The sequence below is a fragment of the Stylophora pistillata genome, chromosome 13 (genome assembly GCF_964205215.1).
Source record: "Stylophora pistillata chromosome 13, jaStyPist1.2, whole genome shotgun sequence".
Taxonomy (NCBI): Eukaryota; Metazoa; Cnidaria; class Anthozoa; order Scleractinia; family Pocilloporidae; genus Stylophora; species Stylophora pistillata.
In genome coordinates this window covers 23,743,385-23,767,464 of record NC_142531.1, presented here as the reverse complement: position 1 = coordinate 23,767,464, position 24,080 = coordinate 23,743,385, and the positions used below count along the sequence as shown (strand labels likewise).

The following is a 24,080-nucleotide window of genomic DNA, read 5'->3' as shown; positions in this document are numbered from 1 at the left end:
TCAATTTGAAGTAAGTTTTTATGGCACTGCTGTTAATACATCTCGCTTCTTGTTTTCAAAATTATGATCAACAAAGTCTACATTAAAACTTTGAAATCTTTCAAACTAACAAAACTTTTGGATATTTCAGAACACTTTCAGCCATAGCTCCACAGTATGGGTCAGACACAGCTTTCATATTTTCTTCTAAACTCTTCAACAGCAATCTTTTGTCATCACCAGGTTTAAAGTCTCTCATAGCCATGAAGATTGCTTTAAAGAATAGTTGCTTGTTGTTGTGGTATACTCCTCTGTTACCATGAACTACTGAAATGCCCTTGTTACTGGCCACCCCACAGTTGTTTCCATACATGCAGTGGTCTGGGCGATAGTTCCAATCACATGTATAGGTGTATAGTAACCCTGAAGAAAAAGAATTTCCATGGTAGGTGAAGAATGTAAACAAAGTGACAAGTAAGTATCCTACCACCTGAATGAAAATGACTCGAGCTCAAGAAGTTGTTATCTAAATCTAACATCAAATTCTTATAATTAATTTACAAGGAAATGTATAATAGCAACTAAAGGAGATATAATTATAATAGTTCCGAGAATTTGGTATTGGATCAACTAATAATCCCCTACTTGATACTTTTATTTATTCTCTTCACTTGTCTGCCCGATAATGTGGTGATATTGTGAGGAGAAACTATGTCACCCATAAGAGTAAAAGGATTAGAGGAGCACTCTGATGAAACCACCCTATAATTTGAAAACTTGAAAAATTCAGTTATTTTCATTATAATATGAATTTTTAGCGATTAATAACGCCCTTTCAATATTAATTTTAGTTGAAAGTCAATTATAGGGTGAGAAATTATGATTTGAAAACCGTTCTGCCATTAATTTTCGTAATCATTTGCCAGACTCAAGAAGACTGGCATGAGTTTGGAGATTACTCATTTGACGTGCCGTGCTCGTGGCTGGTTTTCAAAAACAGTATTTTGATCGTATATATTGCTTTTTATAACACTAAGACTAAAACTAAATTTCACGCGGTTTCTGTATAAAAAATAAAGCATGTTGAGTAATCTATGTCACAATGGGAGTGACCGCTGACCGAAGATAAGTTGGCCGTGATTATGAAAATTAATGGCGGAACAGTTTTCAAATCATAATTTCTCGTCCTAGAATTGACTTTCAACTAAAATTATTATTGAAAAGGCTTTATCGATCGCTGTGGAAGCATGGTGGACTCATGGTTAGTGCGCTCACCTCCGGATCGAGTGGTCCGGATTTGAGCCCCGGCTGGGACATTGTGTTGTGTTCTTAGGCAAGACACTTTACTCTCATAGTGCCTCTCTTCACCCAGGTGTATAAATGGGTACTGGCAATTTAATGCTGGGGGTAACCCTGCGATGGACTGGCATCCCATCCAGGGGAGAGTAGAGATACTCCTAGTCACTTCATGCTACAGAAACTGGATGGGCCAGTAAACAGTAATCGCTAAATATTCATATTATAATGAAATAACTGAATTTTTCGGGTTTTCAAATTATAGGGTGGTTTCATCAGAGTGCTCCTTTAAAACATGTAGTATAAAAAAATGAGGCATTTACCAGGATGAGCATGGAAGACAATATTCAAGAGATCTTGATCTCCCCATGTTATGCTGGGTTTGTACTTGTGGTATGCTTCTAGAATCTTTTTTGTCCAGTCAAATCCCCGCATTCGTGTCAAATTCATGAGCATTACTCCAGAATTCATTCCATTTTCCCCATAAAATGGATGACGGGCAAACCTTGGATACCAGGACAGTGCCTTTTCCTCACTCTCTGGTGCCATCGAGGCAAGCTGCACATTATCAAAATGTTTTAAATGGTTCCAAAGATCTTCCACTGGTCTGAGCATAAGGACATCTGTGTCTAAGTACAGGACGCTATCAACAGAATGTAACACATCCTGGGAAAATTAAAAAAGAAAGACTTTCCAGTAGTATCATTTTCCTTGATTAGAGGAAGTTTGTAAGAAACAATCCTCAGAATTTTCAGTTTACCTCAGTGTAAGAATCTGTAAGGTTTTACTTTGTTTTGTAATATTTTTTCCCTAGGTGTAATTGTTTGACTTGTCTAAGTATGAGAAGCTAAACTAAATGAGCTGCAGGAGAAATCTTTGCTCCAGTAATCTCACTTGCTACGCAAAACAAAAGAGATCACTGTGATACTGGTAAAATATACTTACCAGAAGAAATAATCTTTGTGCTGCACATGGCTTGAAAAGTCGTTTCCACTCCTCAGCATCTTCTCCAGAAGGAAAGTGTAAAGAGTAAAGTTTGAATAAGACTTGACCAGACTTAACAGAGAACCATTTCCTGAAAATGGTTTTCAGTTCAGCATGAAGGTTATCTTCTGCAACAACATGAAACTGAATAGTTCTATTTGTGAATAAAGTGGTCGACTTGAGCATTGTTGTTGCTTCCACAGACCGCTCTCCACAAATCACAGAACTTACATGAATATCAGAAGAGGGTGAGATAGATATTCTGTGGAGAAAATACAAAATCTTTCACCATTCAACCCATAAGAGTGACTAGCATCTTATTTCTCCCTACCATATCACCCTTGAATCAAACATTAGTAATCAAAGTTTAATGTCTTTATGTGGGGCATGGTTACCCCTGTTGCCCAAGCCAGAGGCTCATATATGAAATGCAAGACAACAACCCACCCATCCCACCCCAGGGGAGGACATCCATCACACAGTAATCTCGTGCGTGGGAAATTAATGTCTCCTACCCCTAACCCTGCAGGATACGGGACCTCCATTTATTTGTCCTTATCCGAGAAGACTAGAATATCTAAACCATTTCTTGATGTTATAGAAAGGTAGCAAATTCTTCTCAATCATTTTAAGACCTTGAGTGTTGGTCTGGCTGGGACTCCAACCCTCGACCTCCCGCACATCAGTCCAGCGCTCTATCCATTGAGCTAACTGGGAGGCGGTTAAGGTCATGAGAATAAAGGAAATGATCACCAACGAAAGCTCTTGATTGTCAAACAAATTCTCCCTGTCAGCACTTTAGGAAATACATAAAGAGAGTATAAGGAGAATACGCATACTGATGTTTGGGTGTAAAGAGTTCAGATAGCTTGCTGTCTAGGAGATATCTTAGCCAAACAGTTTTTAGTGTGAGACAAATATTAAATGACAAAGATCTGAGTACGAGTTCATGAGAAGCAAACCAGATTACATCGAGTAAAGTTGGTAAGCAGCAATCTGTATTCTGTGAACTGCGCCTATATTATAAACAACTCAGCTTTAACTGGCTCGACACAAAATTTGTATGAAAATGAACAAAACTTTGATGGGCTTGAATAATGAAGTGATTATTTTCTACACATCTCAAAATTTCTCACAGAAATCTTTACCTCTTATTCGGTTTATAGTTGACCTGTTGTCTTTCAGGTTCTGATTTTCTGTTCGATGGGACTGTCGCGACGTGATCAGTAATTCCATCGTAACTATTTGATGACTCTTTGGCGTTTGGCAAATCTGCATCGGTCTCCTTCACATATGAAGTCAACAAAACAAATTCCAAAAGAACTACGAGAACTAAAACTATGCCAAGTGCAACTGCTATCTTGGAGAAAAATTTAAATCCCATCTGAAGTTCATGGCGTGAAAATACAACAACCTGGCGGAACGAAAGCGGAAGGTAAATAAATCATCTGACTTAGTAGCCGCTCCTACTTTGTAACCACACCTTAGGCAAGTTTCGTTTACGCTTCACATGGAGTCTTGATGTTTTGACTTTAACAGGTCGAATTTTGTCAAAATTAGGCACGAGGTAACGTCATTTTTCTCTTAATATGCCATCGTTTGGTAGGTTTTAGTCTTAATTTTTGTTTTATGAGCTTACTTCTTTGAAAATAAGGTAAAAGGTGAAAAAACTTGAGCGAGCCACATGCAAAGTAGGCAACGTGTAGGAATCATGAAAATGGCTTGGTTTTTCCCGCTCTAGGAAAGTGCTTCATGTTCGCTGTCTTATCTGCCTACATGTTAGTTGAGAGGTGATACTTAGACTTTTGAACCCCTTATGTGAAAAGTTGGGTTGTAGAACACTCTATTTCCTCCAAGTTATAAATGCGTTATATAACGATTTGGGTTTTCAATGAAGATGAAAGCGCCAAATATGCAAAATTTCGTAACGTTTGCCACGGCTCGCCGAAGACACGTGTTGGCGAGAGAATCGATATCTAGGCCATCTGACATCTCCGAATCAACAGATTTAGTTCGACTAACATCTTCTGATGTATTATAAGGAAACCCTTTTCGACTCACGTTATTGAAATCTAATCTGGGCTATGAAAGTGATGCAGTAGCCCCTCGTTGAATCTACTGCTGAGTACCAACGAGTCTTGTTTACTTGCAGCAGTTTTCTAATTAATGATCTAAAATTCCTTTGCTGTCACAATTTAAGTAAAAAATCTCAGGAATAACTGCACTCTGCCGAGGTTTGCAGTATTCTCTGACGCCCCGTACCTCTGCAAAGTAGAGGAGGATCTGAACTATGTTTAAGTTAGAGAAAAACATGGCGTTATACTTTCATAAACTCTTAATTGTTTAGCCGAACCATTTAGCAAGACAGAGAGTAACAATCAGAATATGAGGATCCTCAATTAAACTTAAGATACTTTTGAGATTTATTAACCACAAAAGAGATGTACACACACTTGGTAAAAGTATGTCTTCACTCTTTGAGTGTGACTCTAAATCCAGAGGTTGGAAAATTCTGATCTCATGCCAGCTCAGCTATGCCTGCTGACCTATCTCTTGTACCTGCCAGAAAAATTAAAATCATCATAGCTGTCTTTGACATTTTTTTTAATGCTCTTAGATCAACATGAGCAAAGACAAGTCCATGAAAATAATTCTAACTTTTCTAATTTTTCAAGACACCAATTTTTGTAACACCTTTGGAATATTACAGCATCGGACCTCTTTGGATGTAATCAGGTTCTCTGCATAGGATGCAAGAAATCTGAGAGAAAATTCCAACATGTTTGACTAAAAACAGTTAGAAGGTATACATGCCTGTGTTTTACCTTAATCTGTTATCTTTGTCTAGATCTTGACCAGCCTATACAGTACCTCCTTCACCTGCACACAGGTAATAGAGGAGTTCAAAAATAGTTGACTGCAGATCAAGTTAAAGATGCAGAAAGAGGGACTGAATGTAGAGACTGCAGATTACCTCACCTCACTCCTTCAGAGGTACGATGCCACAGAGGGTGGGCTCCCCCCACAAGCAATTCTCCCACCTATACCAGTACCAGTTCAGAGAGAAAATCCAGGCCCACCATCTCCAAATGAGTTTCTTGTGCCAGCTGTGATTCTTTGGGATCCTTTAAGCCAAGTCCCCAGCTTGAAAGAGCTAGCATGCCCACATGAAATCCATGATAGTGAAGTTTGTCCATTAAGAGCCCATACCAGCAACAAGAACAATTATGGGCGGTGGAAGGCTTCTAGAGGAACTCAAGACATTCCAAGAGCCCTTTATTGCTGTGATGGTAACACGCTTTTGGTGAGTCGTCTGTACACTTGCAAGAAAGGTCACAAGATCATTTCTCATGATCCACGACTCATGGAGAACATCCCACCAACATTTCAAATCCCATTCTACCTGTTACACAGAACAGGTTTCACCCATGAGTTAGCCACCTGGGTGCATTCATGTGTATTTGCTGGCATGTCATTTCATGAAATTGAAGAAGTTCTGACACAGAGGCATCGTGATGCATACGAGGAGCGTAAATGCAAATATGATGCAGCAGTTAAGGCCTATCGTGAAAGTAATCCTGATGATCACTCTGAAATAGGAACATTTCCAGAATTCAAGACTTCACAGGTGCCATCACTTGAGACCACCATGTCAAGCATTGTGCACATGTTTGAAGGTAATGAGCTCTTCTATATACAGAGGATGAGTGAATGGCCAGCCAAACGCATTACTGCTGGATACTACTTCAAGGTGGCCACAACAATTGGAGAAAAACTAGAAACAGCTGGCAAATGGATCACACATTTTAAAAACATGTATACTGTCATGAATGAGAAAGGTCAAATCATTGCCTGGAAGTTTACCAAAGAGAGGGATCTGAGCGAAGTGAAAGACATCTTAATTGGGTTGCAGCAACGTTTCCTGATGCAAGGCAGACAGCTAGAAATGATTCTTGTGCCAGAGTGTTGTGAAACGCGAGACCAGTTTCATGAAATATTTGGTGCAGATGTCCCTGTCAAATTGGAACTTTCTAAAGCTGTTCATCGAGTTGTCAGGAAAATCCCTGCAAAGAAAAGAGAAGAGCATCAACTGACTAAAGCATGTGTTCGCGACTTTGCCCTGGCCTTACGTTTTCCAACAGACCGGGGTGACGTTCGCCATCAGCAAACTCCTCCACCCGAGGTTGTCACTGAAAACCTTGATGCTTTTGTGGAGGGCTGGAAGGACATCATTGAAGGGAATGAGCGCATCTTAACTCTGGCAGCTCAGAGGCAGATCATGCAGCTACGAACTCATGTGGACGAAGGATGTTTGTCTGAGATTCCACCCTCTCAGGGAAGTGAAAATGTTGATGAGCTGCACAGCATCTTAAAACCTGTGTTGGAAAGGAAATTCCTAAATGCTGACATGGCCCTAGCTCTTATTTCAACACTTCTGTATGTGTGGAATGAAAGGAGAGCAAATCAGCTTCCCAAAGGAGCCCTGGTGCGGCCAATCTCAAAGTACCGAGGTACTTTAGAAGTCAGTGGATTCTCACCAAGTGCAGAAAGATTTGGGATTGTGAAGAGTGATGAAAATGATGGAAATGATGTCACCTCCTCAGCCAATTATTCATTTGATGTTCTTGCTCTGCAATGTCTGATACTGGATTCCTTTGGTGGAAATAAAGAGCCAGAGATAGAGCAAAGAGGTACTGACAATGGCCTAACCCAGAGCATCCTTAAGAAAGTAATTGCCAGAGCTTCAAATCTTTTTTCAGTGTGGGAGATCCTCAAGACACAGGCTGTGCATGAAGTGTCACTCAACCCTCGACTGATGCACCTGATGGCTTGTTCTTTGATCCTGTTCAGTCGTAACGAATGTGCAATTGATGACAGAGCAAACCATGAAGTACGTCTAAATGAAACACTGCGATATTATCAGTTGATGGTCTTCTCAGAAAAGAAGGATACCACTGAGGCAGATGGATTTTTCACAGCAGTCAGTTCAGGTCTTAACTCCATTCTGAGAAGTGATTTGCCAGAAACTGAATCAGTTAAGCAGCATCTTGCTTCCATTGGATACAATACTCATGTGGGCAGCAGTTTAGAAGAGAATGTCTCTGTTCTGCGACAGCTTATTAGCGATGAGTGGCTCGCATGTGAAGAAGAGTATAGTAAACTACTGGTTTCGCACATGATCAGCTTTTCTGAAGAAGCCCAAGCATTTAGAGATAGAGGATACTTCAAAGGTATGAGATCTCTACTCACACTTTCATGTATAACTCAATGTGAAACAAGTATAGTCAAACCCATGTGTGGCAGTCTTACAATTAGCAAGTGCTTACCTCTGAAATAATTGTAATTCGTGTTCTTAAGCATTCCCAACAATGCTTAAAGGAAGGTGACATTGATGTGGATGTTAATGCTTTAATTGGTTTTAAGTAAAAAAATCAAAAGTTTCTCTCCACAAATAAGGCAAACAAACAATCTTGGAAAGTTAATTAGAGTACATCTAATCTTCTTTTCCAGCTGAGATGTCCAATCTCCTGCCAATTGCTGCAGCAAAGGTTTTAAAAGTGCCAGTCATAGTCTTCACCTCCCTACAGCAGTTTCCTATTGTCCCAGTGGTGCCATCAGATGCCATCATCATTGGTTCTTGTGTGCATGTTGCTTACAATGCAGCTGGTTTTGGAGGGTTTTATGATGTTGGCACTTACGTTAGCAACTCCATTGTGCTACCAAAGCTGATGACTGATCCTTTGGAGAGGCGCAGGGATAGCAGGAAGCGTTACAGGGAGAAGATGGCTTTGATGAAAATTAATCAGCCAGCGAAAAAGAAAGGAAAGAAGCCAAAAATAACTAGTTCTCAAAACAACAACCAGAAGGAAAATGAAACACCAGCAGATCCAAATGATTCTGTTGCTTCACAGCCAAGTGAGGATGTAGATGGCTCTGCAGCTGATGGTTTGGAACAAGAGACATCCGTTGATACACCAGTTGAAAACACAGGTGAGGAGACTTCACTGGATACATCTGGGTTGGAGAATGCTACAGATGAAGGGGTAGAAGCTGCTGCCAACCTCATTGAAATGGCATACAGTGAGGCTGGAGTCAGTGAGGAAACCATGGAAGAGGCTGTTGTAGATAGCGTTATTAAAGATGACATCTTACCAGCTATGGAAACAGGTGCCAATGAGGACCAGACAGTTCCATTGCAGAGTGCAGACCCTCAAGAGGACCAGGCTGTCATGGATGACGGTGAAACAACAACTGAAGTGATATCTGAGGAAGGGCCAGTCAAAGAAGTTGTTACTGAAGATGCAGCTACCAAAGCTTTAGCAGAGGATGCAGTCAGTCCACCAGTTAATGGTGAAATCCAACCAGATCATGCTGAAAGAGGAACACCTGCATCTGAGGGAGCTGTTGAAGTTGCTAACAAGTCTGAAATCGTGATTAGACCCACATCTAGCAGCAAGGTCTCTGTCCAGGGCACAGAAGTGGTTGTGACCATTCAAGAGGGTGTGAACATCCAGAAGCAGACCTACTCCTGTAGCTGTGGCAGAGGAAGTGGAAAGAATGTAAAGCGCACTCAGTTCTGCTTGACTCTAGAAGGTGGCTACCTGACACGCTGTGCCTGCTATAGGAATGCATCTGGTTGTTCTCACAGATGTCGTTGTTACCTTTGCTGCAATCCATATGGCACTGCTGAGGCTGCAAGGGCTACCAAGCCACCTCGCCAGGTCCGGCGTTTCCGACCAAGACACAAAGTACAGGTGATCAAGAGTCGTTTTCCAAGTCTCACGTTCACCAGCACAATTCCCAAAAGCGAGGGCATCCAAGCAGGATCCAAGTGGCTGGAGGTTGACTGCATGGCATTTGAGTGCCTCATAGCAGCCATGAGTCATGCTGGATTGGAACTGACTCCAGAGAAAATTGCAGTAGAGTTTGAGAGGCTTTGTAACATGTCTAAAGATGATGGAGGCATCCTGGGGAATGCTATACAGTCAAAAACAATTGTTGACATAACTCAGCAGCTAGAGGTTGTGCAAAGGAATATCCGCACATTTGAAAACTTGTACAAAAAACAAACTGAACTGAATTGGTTTCAAGGGATGGAAGTGGTGTTCTCAACAGAAGTGGTTGTGTCTTCATAGCTCAGAGAAAAGCCAAAGCAACGTCAGCAGATTGTGTTAAGATTAGGAAGGATGTGTTTGAGTATTTAGTGACAGACTGGAACATTTAAAAGGAGAGTACATTTTAATTTTGTAGTTACTGAAGGCGTGAGGGAAGGGGCGTATCCTTGCAGATTACTATATCGGAGTGCCTTTCTGGTTGCCTTTCACACAATCAATTTGGAGTGTAGGTGGTCAGGGTTTAGACCAAAGGGTAGAGTCCCATACTAACTTTTCCTAGACACCCAATCCATTCCCTCTCCCCCCCCCCCCCCCAAAAAAAAAAGGTTCACCAAGGGTTTGTTCAACCATCTGATTTGCACTGCATATTACTGGAGGGTATTCACACTGTTGCTATATTTTAGTAACTTTAGGTCTGATACATTCAACAATTTAGAGAGATGCCACAGACAAGGTCATAAAAGTGCTCAGAATATTACTCAATTGAAACTACTCTAATTTCAACTGTTATCAATTTTCCTATACATAATTATTGTCACAACTATTACAAATATTAATACAGTTTCTAACTAAGTGAACAGTTTGGCTTACAGCAGTTGCTGAATGTTAAGACCAAGTAAAGTTACCAAACGTTTTAGGCAATTTTCAGTGAGCTTAATTTTGTTGAGCTCAAGAAAAATTTCATGAATTTAACATGGTTTGGCTTTGTCAGGATTGTAGTTACTCTGCAAAATTGTGGCATTGTATTGTGACCAAAAGTGTGGGTGTCAGTGAGTGATAGAGGATTATATTTCATGTGCATTTTAATGGTTTGAAACATTTTTGATTATCACTCTTTGTTAGTTTAAGAGTGTAAAGATACTGAATCAACATTTGTAATCATCCAAAGGCATGTTTTTTACTTCTATTTATGACAGCTATGCTCCAGCAGAGCATGGGTGACACAGATTGCTAACTTTTCCCCCTAACTGACTTCACTTTTCAAGTCCAACTTTATGGGCTTGGCACCCTTGAATTCCAAGACAAGGGCCTTCAGGCACTCATTGATTAATCTAATATAACAGCTTTAAGATAATTAATGTTAATTTTGCATTATATTATGAAAGTTCATTACAGTGATCAATTTTCTGAAGTGGGTACTAAATGGGTAATATTTCAATCTCTTAAGTTTACATGAAATTTCACTTATTTTTAAAAGACGTTATGTATTTGATAAGAGTGTGAAAATCTTAAGATTCTCATAATTAGAAGTTTGACTTAAAATGTGCCATTTGTTCCTTAACTTAGATTATTGTTTACAATCACAATCAAATATTTAACCCCTTCAACTCCTATATTTGACCAAGACAGATTTTTCCCTCACAATATCAAAACAAAATCAACCAAACAAATGATGGGAATAAAAAAATATATCATTCAGTTAGTTGATCCAATATTAAATTCTCTAATAAGAATTCAGTTAGTTGATCCAAAAATATCAATCAGTTGGTTGATCCAATATCAAATTCTCACAACTAACATCATAAGAATTGTATGGCAGACAGTAAGGAGAATTGCTAATGAGATCTTAGGAGTTAAAAGGGTTAAGGAGAACAATTGTGTCAGTTGTTAAGATGATTTTAAGAGATTCCTGCTAGCTTTGGATAGCAAAAACTTTTGTCCTCAACAATGTTACCATACCGTGGTGATCTCTAGCATGCAAAAACTTATATGCTTTGGTGAAGTGGTCATATTGTGTTGTATTTTTCAATATTACTCTCAGTGGCAGATCCAGGCCTTGAGCCAGGGGTGGTTTTTTTGTATTTGTACACCTGCTAGCTTTACTTCCTTCTGTGTGTTTATTTTTTTACCCAAAATAATAGGGTGCCAGCCCCCCCTGCTGCCTCTCCTCTAGATCTTCCACTGACTCTTTTCTGCTAAGAATGACTACTCATTCTAGTTTTTATGTAGTCTTTAAGAGTTCAGTTGACATAAAGATATGATTAAATTAAATGAAAAAGAAAATATTCCCAAGGTTTTCACTTTATATTTCTTCATTCCATTAGACCCAAATCTTATTTGAACTGATTTTGAGGATTGTATATCCCTATTCACAATGTTAAACAATACATTATACTACAGCCATGTCTTCTCATTTCTGGGTTATATTGTTCATGAATGTCCCCTTGGCACTCTATCTTGCGATCCCACCCTTATGTACAATGTACTTCCTGCTGGAATTTTCATGAGTTGACAAATGGAAAATCCTCTCACTGCCAGAACAGAATACTTGCAGCCATAGCTAAACAACAAACAGCTACATATGGACTTTTTCTTTCACCTGTTGGAAAATTAACAAAAGATCAAATTATAGGTCACCAGCAAAAGCCCATTTCCAAATTGTCTTAGGCCTCTTTTTGAAAGCAAGCCCCTCTGCTTATCCTTTCAAGACTATCCAATTTCTCCTTGCATTATCCCCCTGAATCAAACATCAAGGTCAGGAGAATAAAGGAAATGATCACCAACTAAAGATGCTCTTACTTGTAGAACAAGTTCTCCTTATTAACACCTTAGTAAATGAAAAGAGAACAGTATGGAGAATATACAAACTGACGTTAGAGTTTAAAGGGTTAATTTACTATTCACAAGTGAAAGTTTTGAGTTTGTTGTGCACTTTTTGGTAGCATTTAAAGGTTTTTTTCTCTTTTGGTCTGAACTTACCAATTCTTGCTGCCTTCCAAAAAATCCCAAGTAGTCTGTGCAGAAGAAAAAGAAAGATTTAAGCAACTGACCATTTCATACAAATTGTCCTCTTCTTAGGATACTTCAGGAATTCCAGACTGGGATGTTTCAGTTTCAACCTCTTGCATCTTAAGTTTTTATCATAATTTACCAACCGCTGTTGCTAGAAACTGAAAAGAAACTTGCTGCAATAATTTAATGTGCATCTTGATGTTGATAGTTTAAGTTTTAGGCATGTGGACAATTAGATTGCTTCTACGAAAATTTAAAGGATAAAATAATGTCTGAGGTTCTATTTGTGTTTTAATGGACCTTGACTCTGTCTACATCCATAAAATTGTATTTACCAATAGAATATGACAACAACAAAAGTACAACCTGGAAAGGCATTTGTCCTTCTTTCAAGAAGGAAAATCATTTCCGGCCCTGTGTCAACTGAATCTTTATTCGCTCGGAATAGCTTCCAAGCTCCAGCATACACATATACATGTTTACAAATGCATTGCACTTACTCAGTTTACGTAAAAAACAAAATTTGGCGTTACAAACGCACTATTGTACCAAGGACATCTCTATTATCAAATTCACACAAAAATAAAAGCAAAGTGACATTTTAGCGTTTAATCGTACTTCCAACAGATAATTTCCACGTCATCACAGACACAAAACTACCGGCATGACACATTTGAGTCACGAATCGCTCACTGTAGTTGTCTGAGACAAAATTAGAAGCTTTAAATGTAGAAAATTATTAGGATCGCTTACCCGTGTTTATTCTTGTCCAAAAGCGCCGGGTAGATCGATCGAATGTAAGCACATGTACAAATTAACAACAGTACCACGGTGAGAAGACTTTGGAAGTTGAAGATTGCAGACTGGGAAAAGCACAACAAACACAAATGATTAAAAGTGAAAATAGTATCTATGGTCCCTTCAATAAAATAATCAGTTCATATGTTGGGAGATGATTTTCTGCCCTACCATTCTTGTCTGCCAAAGCTCTTCACTTCTCCAAACTACAATTCGCCTCAATCACTTTCTCCTATCTTTAATTTTACTTACATGAAGTACCGTCTGATCTAATGCAACTCCGCTAACCAGTTTTCGTTGCGGTCGAGAGTCTTAAAAAAACTTACTCACTTTTCCAGGAGCCAAGGTATGGGTTTCTACTTTTCTTAGTTTTCAAGCATTTGTCACTAATCAAATTTTTAAGGAAAAGAAAAACTAGACGGAACTTTTCAATTGAATATCAGAAAGAGAAAAATGGAATCTCTCGGAATGAAATAAAACGAAGAACACGTTCACAGTCTCTCTCTCTCTTTTTTTGCCTCTCCCCCCCCCCCTTCCCCACCGCCTCCCAAAACGAGAGAGGAGCAATTACGACAGTTTGAGGGTAGTCCTTTGCGCGCCAAACTCAGCCGGGATTGGAGTTAAGGGGAGATATTGTTTTAGCCCAAAAGTCATTTTACGAAAATGTCGCGGTAGGAACCGTTTTTCTCCTCACAAGGAGACAACCTAGAGAAATTGACCATTCAACATACCCTGGACGTTACCTCACTCAAAACAGACCATATTTGACCCACTTCACCATCCCGTATCGAGATGGTCCATAAGCATACCATTTTAAGGAATTCCAATCTCGTCCTAAATACACTCATGCAAAGCAAGACAAACAAAACCTTTGAAGCGTTTATTAATTCCATACGAATCAAATTCTTCCTCACTAGCAAAATGTCTTTTCATATCTTTTCGTAGGATTTCTTCCTGTACTCTTAGTTACATCATCCCTAGTACAAATTGTCTTTAGATCTAAATTCGCCGGAGCTAGGGCAGCTTTATTAGACTGATAGCGAGGAAACATAAATAATATGGAACTTATTTTCTTTGAGCACTCTTCTTTCTTTCTAACCGTTTTGTGCTCCAAATAGAAGCTGGGTGGCGCTATACCGGGTATTCTTATGTCAAGCGGTAAATGCAGATGAAAGAGGAAGTGGAGGGTATTGAGGTTGAAGTGGGGATTCTGATCTAAAGGAGGGATGGGGGGAGGAGGGAAGAAGATCTTTTCAACGAGTTCTTGTAATGTTGTCTCACTACTTTTTGACTGAGGGAGAAAAGTCCCATCGTGATTCTTAAATTAACGATGACGTGTTTTGTTTTTTCTGTGCACATACGCGCTGGAACTGCATTTAAACTGCTCAGGAGCTAGAGAAAATGATTACTTTGACCTCAAAGGCTGCTGGATCCATTCAACCTAGTATGATCATGTGTTCTACACAAAACTTGATGAAGTGCTCCACAGTAAGGGCTACCAAGTTAACTCCTTCTTTGTTCTTTCTTAGTGCTCTCGATGCCGTTGATCATACTTGCAATCTCACGCGCAAGGCTCCTGGTTTTACTAAGTTCGGTTTCGCTTTCGTCGGGTTTCAGGATCATCTCTCTTCGATGCACTGGTGCAAGTGCGGGAAGATTCAATGGGATTCCTTCCATCATTGCGACCCGCTGAAGATTGTGTGACTCCGCCATAATCCGTCCAGCTTCCTCCATGATCCTAGACCGGCGCATTGCTCGTGCCTCATCGATCCGTGCCTGTCTGGCTGCAGCCACTTGATGGTTGGCTTCGGAGAACAGCTTGCGCACCTTGGCTTGCTCTTGGGAACTCATGGTGTCATAACCTGCGGACAGTAAAAGTGAAAATAACCGGTCAACGTGTCAGACAGTTAACTGCCAGGAAAAGATGGCACAGTCTGAAAGGCTGTTTATTCTGTCAACAAGTGGTAGATTGTTCTGTATCCTGAGCTTCAACCGTTGACCTTAAAGCGTATATTGAATTCGGGGGGGAGTGGAAATGAAATTTCTGAGTTCGGAGCCATGGGAAACCCCTATAGGTGATTGAAGTGTGCCATTTTAGATCGCCTCTTAACCATAATAGTCTTCGGTAAAGAAAATCATGCCACTATCATCGAGAGATCGAAGTATGGGTGGGGGGGGGGCCTTAGTTTCACTAAAGCTATGAAAAACACACAAACTGTTACTCTCTGCCTGACAAACCTTTGACAAGGGGTCCACAATCGCACTGGGGACAAGATCCAGGATTTTTAACAATACTACACAGGGAGGGACACTCCGGCAAAATGTCTGGACACCCTGCAATCGGGACAGCACAGGGGAATATTACTTACCGTGACTGAGCAGGTGATCCTTTTATTTTTCTATCCTAGAAAAACCTTACAGTTTCTGAAACAGTCATGCATCTTTTGTTTTAGAATATTTACATTGCCTAATTGAAAAAAATAAAAGCCCCCTACAACCAAGCTGTCTAAACTAACCCGTTTACTTTACACTAAAGCGCAGTTCGATTGAATGTCGTAGAGCTAAACCAAACAAAACCACAACAGCCAACCAGAACATAAGAAAATATCACAAGGAACCAATGAGACGATAAAGAAATAAATACGCGGGAAAATGTGAGTTATCTGGTCATGATTAGTTTTAGTTTGAATCTGATTGGTCCTGGAAATGATGCAGGTTTTCTAGACCAATCTCATAGCAAGGTAAATTAAAAGTAACGATATCCCGGATCACTTTCGACAAGTGGTTGAAAATTACTCTAATGATATATTATTGTACTTAATATCTTTGCATTAACAAAGTTGATTCATCTCTCTTACGACGAAGTTGGTTAATGTAATCATTTTATTTGCATTCTCATTCATTATTAAATTATGGTTATTATCACTTTGCTATCATTTTAAAGTAATAAGTGTTAATTAAAGTTCATAGTCATGAATCGTCACTGAAACTCACACACTTTAGGGTAGTGCGTTCAAATGCAATTATCCCTAATACTGTTATCATTATTTGTTATTCCTTATCGTAGATTTCCCGTGCGCCAAAAGGTTCTTGAGCAACTGCGCACCTGCTCTTTTCTTTTTTCTAACCATTTTTACTGCATTACCGCAGTAGGGTAGGACTAGAACGGAACATTTGCGAACCATGCGAGTAGTCCACCCAATAAATCCCACCCATCCCACCCCAGGGGAGGACATCCATTACACAGTAATCTCGTGCGTGAGAAATTAACGTCTCCTACCCCTAACCTTGCAGGAGACGGGACCTCCATTTATTTGTCCCTATCCGAGAAGACTAGAATATCTGACCATTTCTTGATGTTATAGAAAGGTAGCATATTCTTGTCATTTATTTTAATACCTTGAGTGTTGGTCCGGCCGGGGCTTGAACCCTCGACCTCCCGCACAACAGTCCAGCGCTCTATCCATTGAGCTAACCGGGGGGCTCTTCCACTAACCCGACAAGAACCCTAACTTGTTATCAGTTGAATATTGTTAGGTTAGGGGTGCGCAGTTGCTCAAATACTAATATCGATCCAACATTCTTGGTAATTTTATATCTTTGAAAATATCGGAAGTTGTCTAACTGTAGAAGCAAGCTTTGTAAAGTGTTTGTTTGTTTTATATCTGCTAAACATTATTGTAAAATTTATCTTGTTCAAGATTCCCTACCAATATTACAGATCTCTAATTTTCGCTCCTCTACAAGTAAATGCCCCGCGAACAATGTGTATTCTGCCAGTTATTTAATGACAGATTAAGGGGTAGTCGAGAACATCGTAATTAAAGCCTTTAGACACGTAGCAGTCTTCGATGGGAACAAACAATAGTTTTTCCGAAAATACTGAATGAAAGCTTGGCTTTCATCTAAATATTCAAAGTGAAATTTGGTGCTTGTTGTCGGCTTATATTTATATTGTTTCCATTTATTGCGCCTTACCACTCTTGGCTGTTGTCGAATTGTTTTTTCTTTTCAACTGATCGGTAACCTTTGTTCGATCTGTTAAAATGGAGAAAAATATCGTCAGTGTAAGACGAGTTGATTATATTTGAAATGACAGCAGACTAACCACCTGACTGGTCGACTGACCTACAGACCGGCTTGCTGACGTTCCAAGAAAAAGATTCTTGACTGACAGGTTGACCGATTTGTTGACTAACTGACCGACTGCCTGACTGACTGGCCGACCAACCGACCGACTGACAGACCAGCCGACCGATCGACTGGCCGACCAACCGACCGATCGACTGGCCGACCAACCGACCGATCGACTGGCCGACCAACCGACCGATCGACTGACGAACTGACTGACTGACCAATTGATCGACTGACTGATGGAGAGACTGACTGACGGACTAACCAAACAACCGACCAACCAGAAGACTGGCTAACTGACTGACTGACAGACTTGGTACTGGGGTGTATGGGGTGTGAGGGAAGAGTAGTACCTCTGACGAAAGGACAAGTAATGCTTTCTTGAGTAGCTCTTACGCTTTTGGTCCTCACCAGCACCCGACTCTCATCAGTAGCTCACAGTGGCTGTTTGCATGCAACAGATGGACTTATTAACTGATCAACCGACTGACTGACCCACCGATCGCTCTACCGACTGGTTGACTGGCTAACTGCTTTACCAGCTGAATTACATACTGAGTGACACACATTCCTGATTCACTCACGTCTTTTGCAGATGAAGCCAAGTGGTTTATAACAGTTGTCATCATCCCATCGTCCCCAGTCATACCGCTGGTACATTATACCGCACTGTTCGTCTTTGCCGTCGTAGTGTTGGCCTTCCTTCCAATTTTGGTATCTGCAAACGGAAGAAAAGTTTAAGGTCGAATTACAATTCTACTGTCTGCGTTCGGTAGAGAAAAAGGAAAACGGCGCGACACCAACAAAGTTGATACATACACTCATTCGAAAAACGCTCTAATAACATTTTTTAAATTTTAAGGCAGTTCAAAGCAGCAGATACCTGTATCTGGAACCGTCAATCCAGGACCACATTCTTACTTTCTCTTTGTAGGACATTCCGATCCACAGTTTGTTTACATCAGAAGACTTGCGCAGTTGTCTTGTGATAAACTCGTTTTCTTCTTTAGTGTGGACACTTAGCAGTTCAGAATTACAAAGCTTAAAAATTTCAAAAACAAAGAATTGTTGAGATCAATTTTCACACTGATATCATTTCGAGGGAACCACTTTTGAACTTTGCTCTAAAAAGTGGACGACCCTGGAAATTTTGAAAAACTTTTTCTGCTTAATTCAAAAGCCTGAGGCCGAAAAGATCTACAACCTTAGCCTGCTCTGGGCTTTCAATTGCTAAGACTAAGTGCGATGGTAAAAGAAGCGATACAGCGGTGGAGGGAAAAAGCGAGGGAGGTCTGGGTCGAGTTGAGTAACCCAAGCCGACTAAGTCTCCCTCGTTTCCGCCCCGCTCCCCCTAGGCTCTCAGGCACCTGTGCAAACGAAGGGAGGAGGCTTGTTCTCACGCATGCCACTCCTCCGTAACGCATGCCACCGCGCTCAAAATGGAATCCCAGGTTCACTAGACCCAAGGGACCTCGGGAATAGACGCGCGACTCCGGGAAATCACGGGCGCCGGAGTGGCATGCGTGAGAATGTGCCCCCTAGGCTCTGAGGCTCCTGTGCAAACGAAGGGGGGAGACTTGTTCTCACGCATGCCACTTCTCCGTAACGCATGCCACCGCGCTCAAAATGGAATCCCAGGTTCATTAGACCCAAGGGACCTCGGGAATAGACGCACGACTCCGGGAAATCACGGGCACCGGAGTGGCATGCGTGAGAATGTACCGCCGCTACCATCGCACCGTTAACTATTTTCTCGGTGTTACTAACTGAACACCTGGAGTAGACTTTACAACCTAAATTGCGTTTACCTTGCAGGCTCTGACAGAGTCAAACCAACTTTTTGTTTCATCTGTAGCGATCTGGTATTCAAACTTGCCTTCTCCATCCATTGGGACAAAGTTATCGCATTTCGCATAAATGACGTCTGATAAGAACAAACAAAAACAAAACATGGCGATGGTGAAGTGGGTAATAACGACGATTATTTCATTCCCCACCCACTCCTCCCTTCCATTTACCTCCTCGTGTGATCTTCACCCTTGCAACATCGCCCGCATCATCAGGCCTCAGAGCCAGCGTAAATTCCCCGTTTAACTTCAGTGGCTCATCATTCTTAACATCCACAGCTCTCAGGACGATTCTCTTGTACTCATCCCCAGGCTCCAGGCGAGCGTACTCTACTTGAGATTCATCCACATCCAATGTGGTGGCCGGGAGAATCTGATCCGGACTGACTCTCACGTGGCCGCCGGCGTGGTTTATGAGCTTTACGTAGAACCATCTGTTACCCGCCCCTGATAGAGTGAACATTGCACATAAACGATGAACAAGGTGCTGAATGTAAAGCAGACCTCTACTAAGTGTTGAAATGAAGACGGAATCGTTTTGGTTTTCCTTTACTTTGCTCCGTCATTAGAGCAATTTTCAACTGAGTGTCGAAAGTAATCGGCGATTGCTTTGTTTTTACCCTAATCGCTCTGTGATTGGTCCAGAAATCTTGCGCCACTTTCTCAACTAATCAGATTCAAATTTGAAACCAATCTCGATTTAGTCGTTTGCGTTTTCCTGCGCTGAAGGTTTGCTTGTTTTTTTTTTTTTTTTAAATTCCAATTGGCTGGTAGTTATTCTAACCTTTGTTCTGTCTGGCTATAATGGTTACTTTAGTATTTGTTTTTAGTTGAAAATTGCTCTCCTAACAAGTAGGAAACTAGCTTTCAGCTTCCAGTAGTGATTAACTCTCACAAGGCAGAAAACAAAGAATATACGAAAGTGAGTTATTCTTTTCACGATTTCCAATTAAAATGAAGGGGACACGTTTGAAGTTTCCTTATATTTGACTTTAAGAATTACGGAAAACTGACGTAACCACACTTTGGTTGACTTACTGCTCAAGCATTATACTGACACCTTAACAAAGGTTATGAAAAAATATGACTCGAACCAAGTTGTGACCATTAAAAAAGTTTTTTGGAGTCAATACATGCGTGATATATAAAACTGAAATCACACTGATTAAGACTAGGGAGCCATCCATTGTACAGCAAGACAAGCGTTCAGTTTGCTGTATGTTCAGTTTTGTCAGCTGTTGCGAGGTTTTTTGTGACTGAGTTGTTTGGATGGAAATTTGAGTGATAACAAAATGAAGCACTTGCCTTGACTCTTGACAATGTGGCCGTGTCTTCCATGCAGGATGCCACTCCTTGAGTCTACAGTCAAAGAGAATATACCAGTAGTGGCATCAACACAAAGAGAAATTGTCTACAAAAGTCTAAGGTACAATAGACCATTGCCACGAGGAGAGCATTGTTTCGTTTAGTAAATGGGCGTTGCCTTTGATGATAGATATATTTTAATTACACCACTCGTGATTGACATTAATTCCGTAAAATAATTTAAAAGTGTTAGCTTATCATGTTTATAATCTGTTCGCTTACCCGAATCTGCTAACCTGAAGTGAGAAACTTGTTTTTACGACCCGCCATAGAAGTAAGTTTCCAATCACGTTTTTCTTCAATTTTGCTACGAGATTAAGACTTAATTTGCGTTTTTCAGATTTCGAATTACAAATGTATTTCTCTTAGATCGAATAATTATTAAAGCTTGGATAATAGTATACGGTTTGTGATGGTCGTCTGAGCTGACCAGTTCCGAGTATAAGGAACCAACCATATTAAGCCACCTCTTCCCCTCCAGCAAATGAAATTTTTGTTTTTGCAATTTAAACTCATCATTATGATCCCGGCGTTATTTCCCTAGGAAATCAAAATGCCCTCATAATAAAATTCCCCATCTAGGAACCAGTCTTTGTTTGTCGACCTGCGGGGAAGGGGGAAGGGGTCGGAGAATTTTGAGTGTGTCACGATAGTCTACCTGATCCCCCTATAAGGCTTAGTAACATTCCCATTTACCCTCCCTCCCCTCCCTCCTTATTGACGGTTAGTTAGTCCTAACTTTAAAACCTGTTGGCGACGATTGATCCCTTCTCCTTGCCCCCAAGAAACCATGTGATTTCTCCCACAATCCTCCCCGCCCCCTCCTTCTCCAGGCGATAATGACTGGTTTCTTAATATGCGATGATGTTTTCTTTTATGGCGGAAATAAATTGTCATGGACGGTGGAAAAAGACGTCGATACGTGAAAGGAATGGCATGTGAGAAGTTCTCGCATACAACATCACGCATCATATCATATTATCTCGCATGCAGAAAGGTTACCTTCGCGTGACACGTACGCCTCTTGTGTGTCATCATAAGTAGTTGGCGTGACGTAGAACTTTTGGTCTCCGTTGATGATCAGCGGCTTATCTGTATACTCGTCGACAGCCTTCAGAGTGATCGTAGCCTTTCGGTCAGTCTCGTTCAAGAGCTGATGGTAGACAAAGATTTCTCCGCTGCTCAGTACGGCGCTCGGTAGGATCTTGTCGGCCTTTATTTTGACTCGTGTACCTACTTGATTTACAACTTTCACGTTCAACCATTTCCTCGCCTCTGAAAAGCAATGAAACTTTGCGTACATTTTCAGCTTCCTGGCACGGCTTGTTTTGTTACTTTCCAAATTCAGAAGGGAGAATTAGAGATTAGATCGCATGAGTTAAGGGGTAACTTAAAATGTAAGTCTTACTTTTACTACTCTTCTGATCATGGTGACGTTGTTGATGATGATGATGATGATCATGATGAGGATGATGATGGCGATGGTGGCGTTTACCTCGGGACTCTTTCACGAAAACCTTACTCACGGGGCCAGGGGCAAAGTCACGCCTTGCTAATTCACCGGTTGAAATGTCAGCGGATTCTGGCTGATTCATGTTATCCATATACGTCTTGTAGGCACCTTGGAAGTTCTTAGAATGTATGAGACCTGGAAAAGTAAGCATGATATAGAATGATAAATCAGGGATTTCGTTTAAAAGAAATACTGCAGTTTTCGCTACCTTAATGCATTCGATTGGAGTTTTAACCCTCCAACTCTTAACTCACTGATGATATTTTCTTCAGATTTTCGTATGGATATTGAATATGGATATTGAATATCGCCGGAGGGGAGGGGGTCGTGGGATTTTTGTTGTGTCATAATAAGATTTTCTTGATTTCCCCTCTCCCCCTCCGCCCCCTCGCTTGAGGCTCTGTAGTATTCTTATGATTCTCCCTCCTTGCATAGCAATATTCTATTGTCCCCCCCTTTATATTCTGTTAGCGACGACTGATCCCCATCCCTACCTCTGAAAACCACGTGATTCCCTAAAAACCCTCCGACCCCCCTCCCCCTTACCATAAATGATGATTGTTTCTAGTCTCGTAATCAGACCTTTAACGGCCAAAGGTTGATTTCAGTTACAGTGAACGGCAGGACCTGGGTACGAGATAAAACTGGTTCCTTTTTAGTGAAACAAATTAATCATTGGCCCAACTGCTTTGCAAACGTTTAAAACAAGAGAAGAACAAACAGGCTGTAAACGTTACCTAAGATTCGGTCGAACCATGGACCCGGGGAGGGTGCATTTGAGCGGCCATTGGAGTCACTTTCTATGGAGTTATCTGAGTTATCGTCGTCATTATCTGGGTAGAATGAAAATAGTCATGGCATTTATTAGAACCTCTAATAAATACTCTCTTTTGTTGTATTTCAAATAAATCTGCATGATATAGTGCTATTCCAGGAAATTTAAGAAGGAATTTCATGATTTCATTACAAATTTTTATCAGTTTCTTCAAAACAACACGTTTAGCGCACAAATCGAATAATGGCCGAGGAGTAAGTCAATCGAAAACTGCGCTTCACACACTACATGAAAAAAATGCCTAGAAACTATGGTTCTTTAAACCGTGGCTTTTAATGTTTAACAGCTAAACACGAGCAAGACATGGGTGCTAGGAACGTATCATCCTCAAAATGAAACGAAAATGGTGGATCTGGTGAAAGAACAATTTTCAATTGTGTCGAAAGTAATCTGGGATTGGGTTGGTTTTTCTTTACTTCGCTCTGTGATTGGTTCGGCAACTTTCAGTAATCCCTTACCCAATCAGAAGCAAAATTAAAACCAATCACAACCGGGCTGGTCACGCGCGTTTTCCCGCGCTTTACATATTAAGCTTGCTTATACCTTCAGTTTTCATTGTCTCTGTGGGGTATTTTCGTTTGGTCTGACTGATTGTTAAGATAGCTTTGGTTTTTGTGTTACGACACTCTCATTCGAAAAGCGTTCTAATTACCAACTTTGACACAACAAAATACACATGATCCAGATTAAAAAACCAAATATCGAATTGTAGAGTAATAAAAAACTGGCTTTCTGCAGATTAAACATTTTCCTTTTTATTTATCACTGTAATTATAATAATGAATCAAAAGTAAAAACATCAAAAGTAAAACAGGTTCGAATCTGACAATTAAACAGGTTATAATCATAAAGTCGGTCATGCAAGGAAAAAGTCCAAAATCTAACTGTCTAAAACCGTACTTTTATGATTTTCCACAACCGAAAAAATCACTGACACATAACCGGTGATGAAAAACAAAATCGGTTTGGGATTTGAATCAAAGCATTTGGTAAACGTTTTCTGTGATAAATAACACTCGATGAATAAAAAAGATGTTTCGCTCGGACGAGTAAAAGACTATCTTATCTTTCTCACTGTCAAGTTAGTCAGATAGGGGTTTCCATGTCAAAGAAACATGTGATAGTAAGTTAGTCGCGACCAAATTAAGCATTTACCTGCAAACACCGAGACAATGGCTACCAAGCCTAATAAACAACAGCCAAAAACATGTCTTTTCATCTTCATGTTCCAAAAGGCGCTTGTGGAGAAGTGCGTCAAACAGGCACGTCCCTCGTGAAAAAAAACCGTAATTTATTCCACTTGAGAATTCGCAAATATTACATCAGAAGACAAGGGCGTAGCGAGGTCAACCCACCAGCGACAAAACCCGGCTAAAACTTCAAATTACTCGACCGCCTTGTCAAAGCGCCACCAATGGAGCAGAGGTACGCTTTTGCTACGCCCCCCAGCCAACAGGGCGTTTCTCATGAGCAGGTAAACG

At 40.6% G+C, this 24,080-nt stretch overlaps 4 protein-coding genes across 7 annotated transcripts; 1 reads left to right on the top strand and 3 right to left on the bottom strand.

Moving 5' to 3' along the window:
• Positions 1 to 3,699, bottom strand: LOC111324593 (glucoside xylosyltransferase 1). The gene is made up of 4 exons (XM_022928191.2): positions 3,408 to 3,699; positions 2,221 to 2,521; positions 1,599 to 1,941; positions 1 to 402 (listed from the first exon to the last, which is right to left on the bottom strand). Exons 1-4 carry the CDS (start codon positions 3,641 to 3,643, stop codon positions 101 to 103), a joined length of 1,182 nt encoding a protein of 393 aa, XP_022783926.1. The 5' UTR covers positions 3,644 to 3,699; the 3' UTR covers positions 1 to 100.
• Positions 3,700 to 3,741: 42 nt separating this feature from the next.
• LOC111324595 (uncharacterized) lies at positions 3,742 to 9,674 on the top strand. Of its 2 annotated transcripts, none has more exons than XM_022928197.2 (3): positions 3,742 to 3,861; positions 5,108 to 7,490; positions 7,771 to 9,674. In XM_022928197.2, the coding sequence occupies exons 2-3, from the start codon at positions 5,195 to 5,197 to the stop codon at positions 9,393 to 9,395; spliced, it is 3,921 nt and encodes a 1,306-aa protein (XP_022783932.2). In that variant the 5' UTR covers positions 3,742 to 3,861; positions 5,108 to 5,194; the 3' UTR covers positions 9,396 to 9,674. The 2 variants fall into 2 exon arrangements, with proteins under 2 accessions (XP_022783932.2, XP_022783930.2); XM_022928195.2 differs by having other exon boundaries at positions 3,749 to 3,826.
• A 1,710-nt stretch (positions 9,675 to 11,384) lies between these two features.
• Positions 11,385 to 13,164, bottom strand: LOC111324596 (protein kish-A). The gene is made up of 4 exons (XM_088742525.1): positions 13,077 to 13,164; positions 12,861 to 12,970; positions 12,075 to 12,109; positions 11,385 to 11,694 (listed from the first exon to the last, which is right to left on the bottom strand). Exons 1-4 carry the CDS (start codon positions 13,077 to 13,079, stop codon positions 11,624 to 11,626), a joined length of 219 nt encoding a protein of 72 aa, XP_088598651.1. The 5' UTR covers positions 13,080 to 13,164; the 3' UTR covers positions 11,385 to 11,623.
• Positions 13,165 to 13,770: 606 nt separating this feature from the next.
• On the bottom strand, positions 13,771 to 23,909 carry LOC111324547 (uncharacterized). 3 transcript variants are annotated; one of them, XM_022928134.2, is made up of 12 exons: positions 23,755 to 23,909; positions 22,502 to 22,597; positions 21,660 to 21,899; positions 21,254 to 21,526; positions 20,192 to 20,245; positions 19,058 to 19,333; positions 18,848 to 18,963; positions 17,923 to 18,080; positions 17,624 to 17,757; positions 16,884 to 16,943; positions 15,144 to 15,239; positions 13,771 to 14,767 (listed from the first exon to the last, which is right to left on the bottom strand). In XM_022928134.2, the coding sequence occupies exons 1-12, from the start codon at positions 23,822 to 23,824 to the stop codon at positions 14,409 to 14,411; spliced, it is 1,932 nt and encodes a 643-aa protein (XP_022783869.2). In that variant the 5' UTR covers positions 23,825 to 23,909; the 3' UTR covers positions 13,771 to 14,408. The 3 variants fall into 3 exon arrangements, with proteins under 3 accessions (XP_022783869.2, XP_088598643.1, XP_022783870.2); XM_088742517.1 differs by lacking the exon at positions 23,755 to 23,909 and adding an exon at positions 22,311 to 22,391 and having other exon boundaries at positions 22,502 to 22,537; XM_022928135.2 differs by lacking the exon at positions 15,144 to 15,239.
• Positions 23,910 to 24,080: the final 171 nt, after the last annotated feature.

Bases quoted from the DNA above. Each gene is read 5' to 3' on its own strand.
- LOC111324596 (XM_088742525.1), bottom strand. The intron at 12,110-12,860 runs GTAAGCGATCCT...TCTTCTGCACAG, and splicing joins TTGGACAAGAATAAACACGG to ACTACTTGGGATTTTTTGGA. The intron at 11,695-12,074 runs GTAAGTTCAGAC...ATTTTCCAACAG, and splicing joins TTGGAAGGCAGCAAGAATTG to GTGAAAGAAAAAGTCCATAT.
- LOC111324595 (XM_022928197.2), top strand. From the start codon at position 5,195: ATGCAGAAAGAGGGACTGAATGTAGAGACTGCAGATTACCTCACCTCA. The intron at 7,491-7,770 runs GTATGAGATCTC...CTTCTTTTCCAG, and splicing joins AGATAGAGGATACTTCAAAG to CTGAGATGTCCAATCTCCTG.
- LOC111324593 (XM_022928191.2), bottom strand. From the start codon at position 3,643: ATGGGATTTAAATTTTTCTCCAAGATAGCAGTTGCACTTGGCATAGTT. The intron at 2,522-3,407 runs GTAAAGATTTCT...TTTTCTCCACAG, and splicing joins AACTATAAACCGAATAAGAG to AATATCTATCTCACCCTCTT. The intron at 403-1,598 runs GTAAATGCCTCA...CTTTTTCTTCAG, and splicing joins TGTCTTCCATGCTCATCCTG to GGTTACTATACACCTATACA.
- LOC111324547 (XM_022928134.2), bottom strand. From the start codon at position 23,824: ATGAAGATGAAAAGACATGTTTTTGGCTGTTGTTTATTAGGCTTGGTA. The intron at 19,334-20,191 runs GCAAGTGCTTCA...TCACTCTATCAG, and splicing joins CCACATTGTCAAGAGTCAAG to GGGCGGGTAACAGATGGTTC. The intron at 18,964-19,057 runs GTAAATGGAAGG...TGTTCTTATCAG, and splicing joins GGTGAAGATCACACGAGGAG to ACGTCATTTATGCGAAATGC.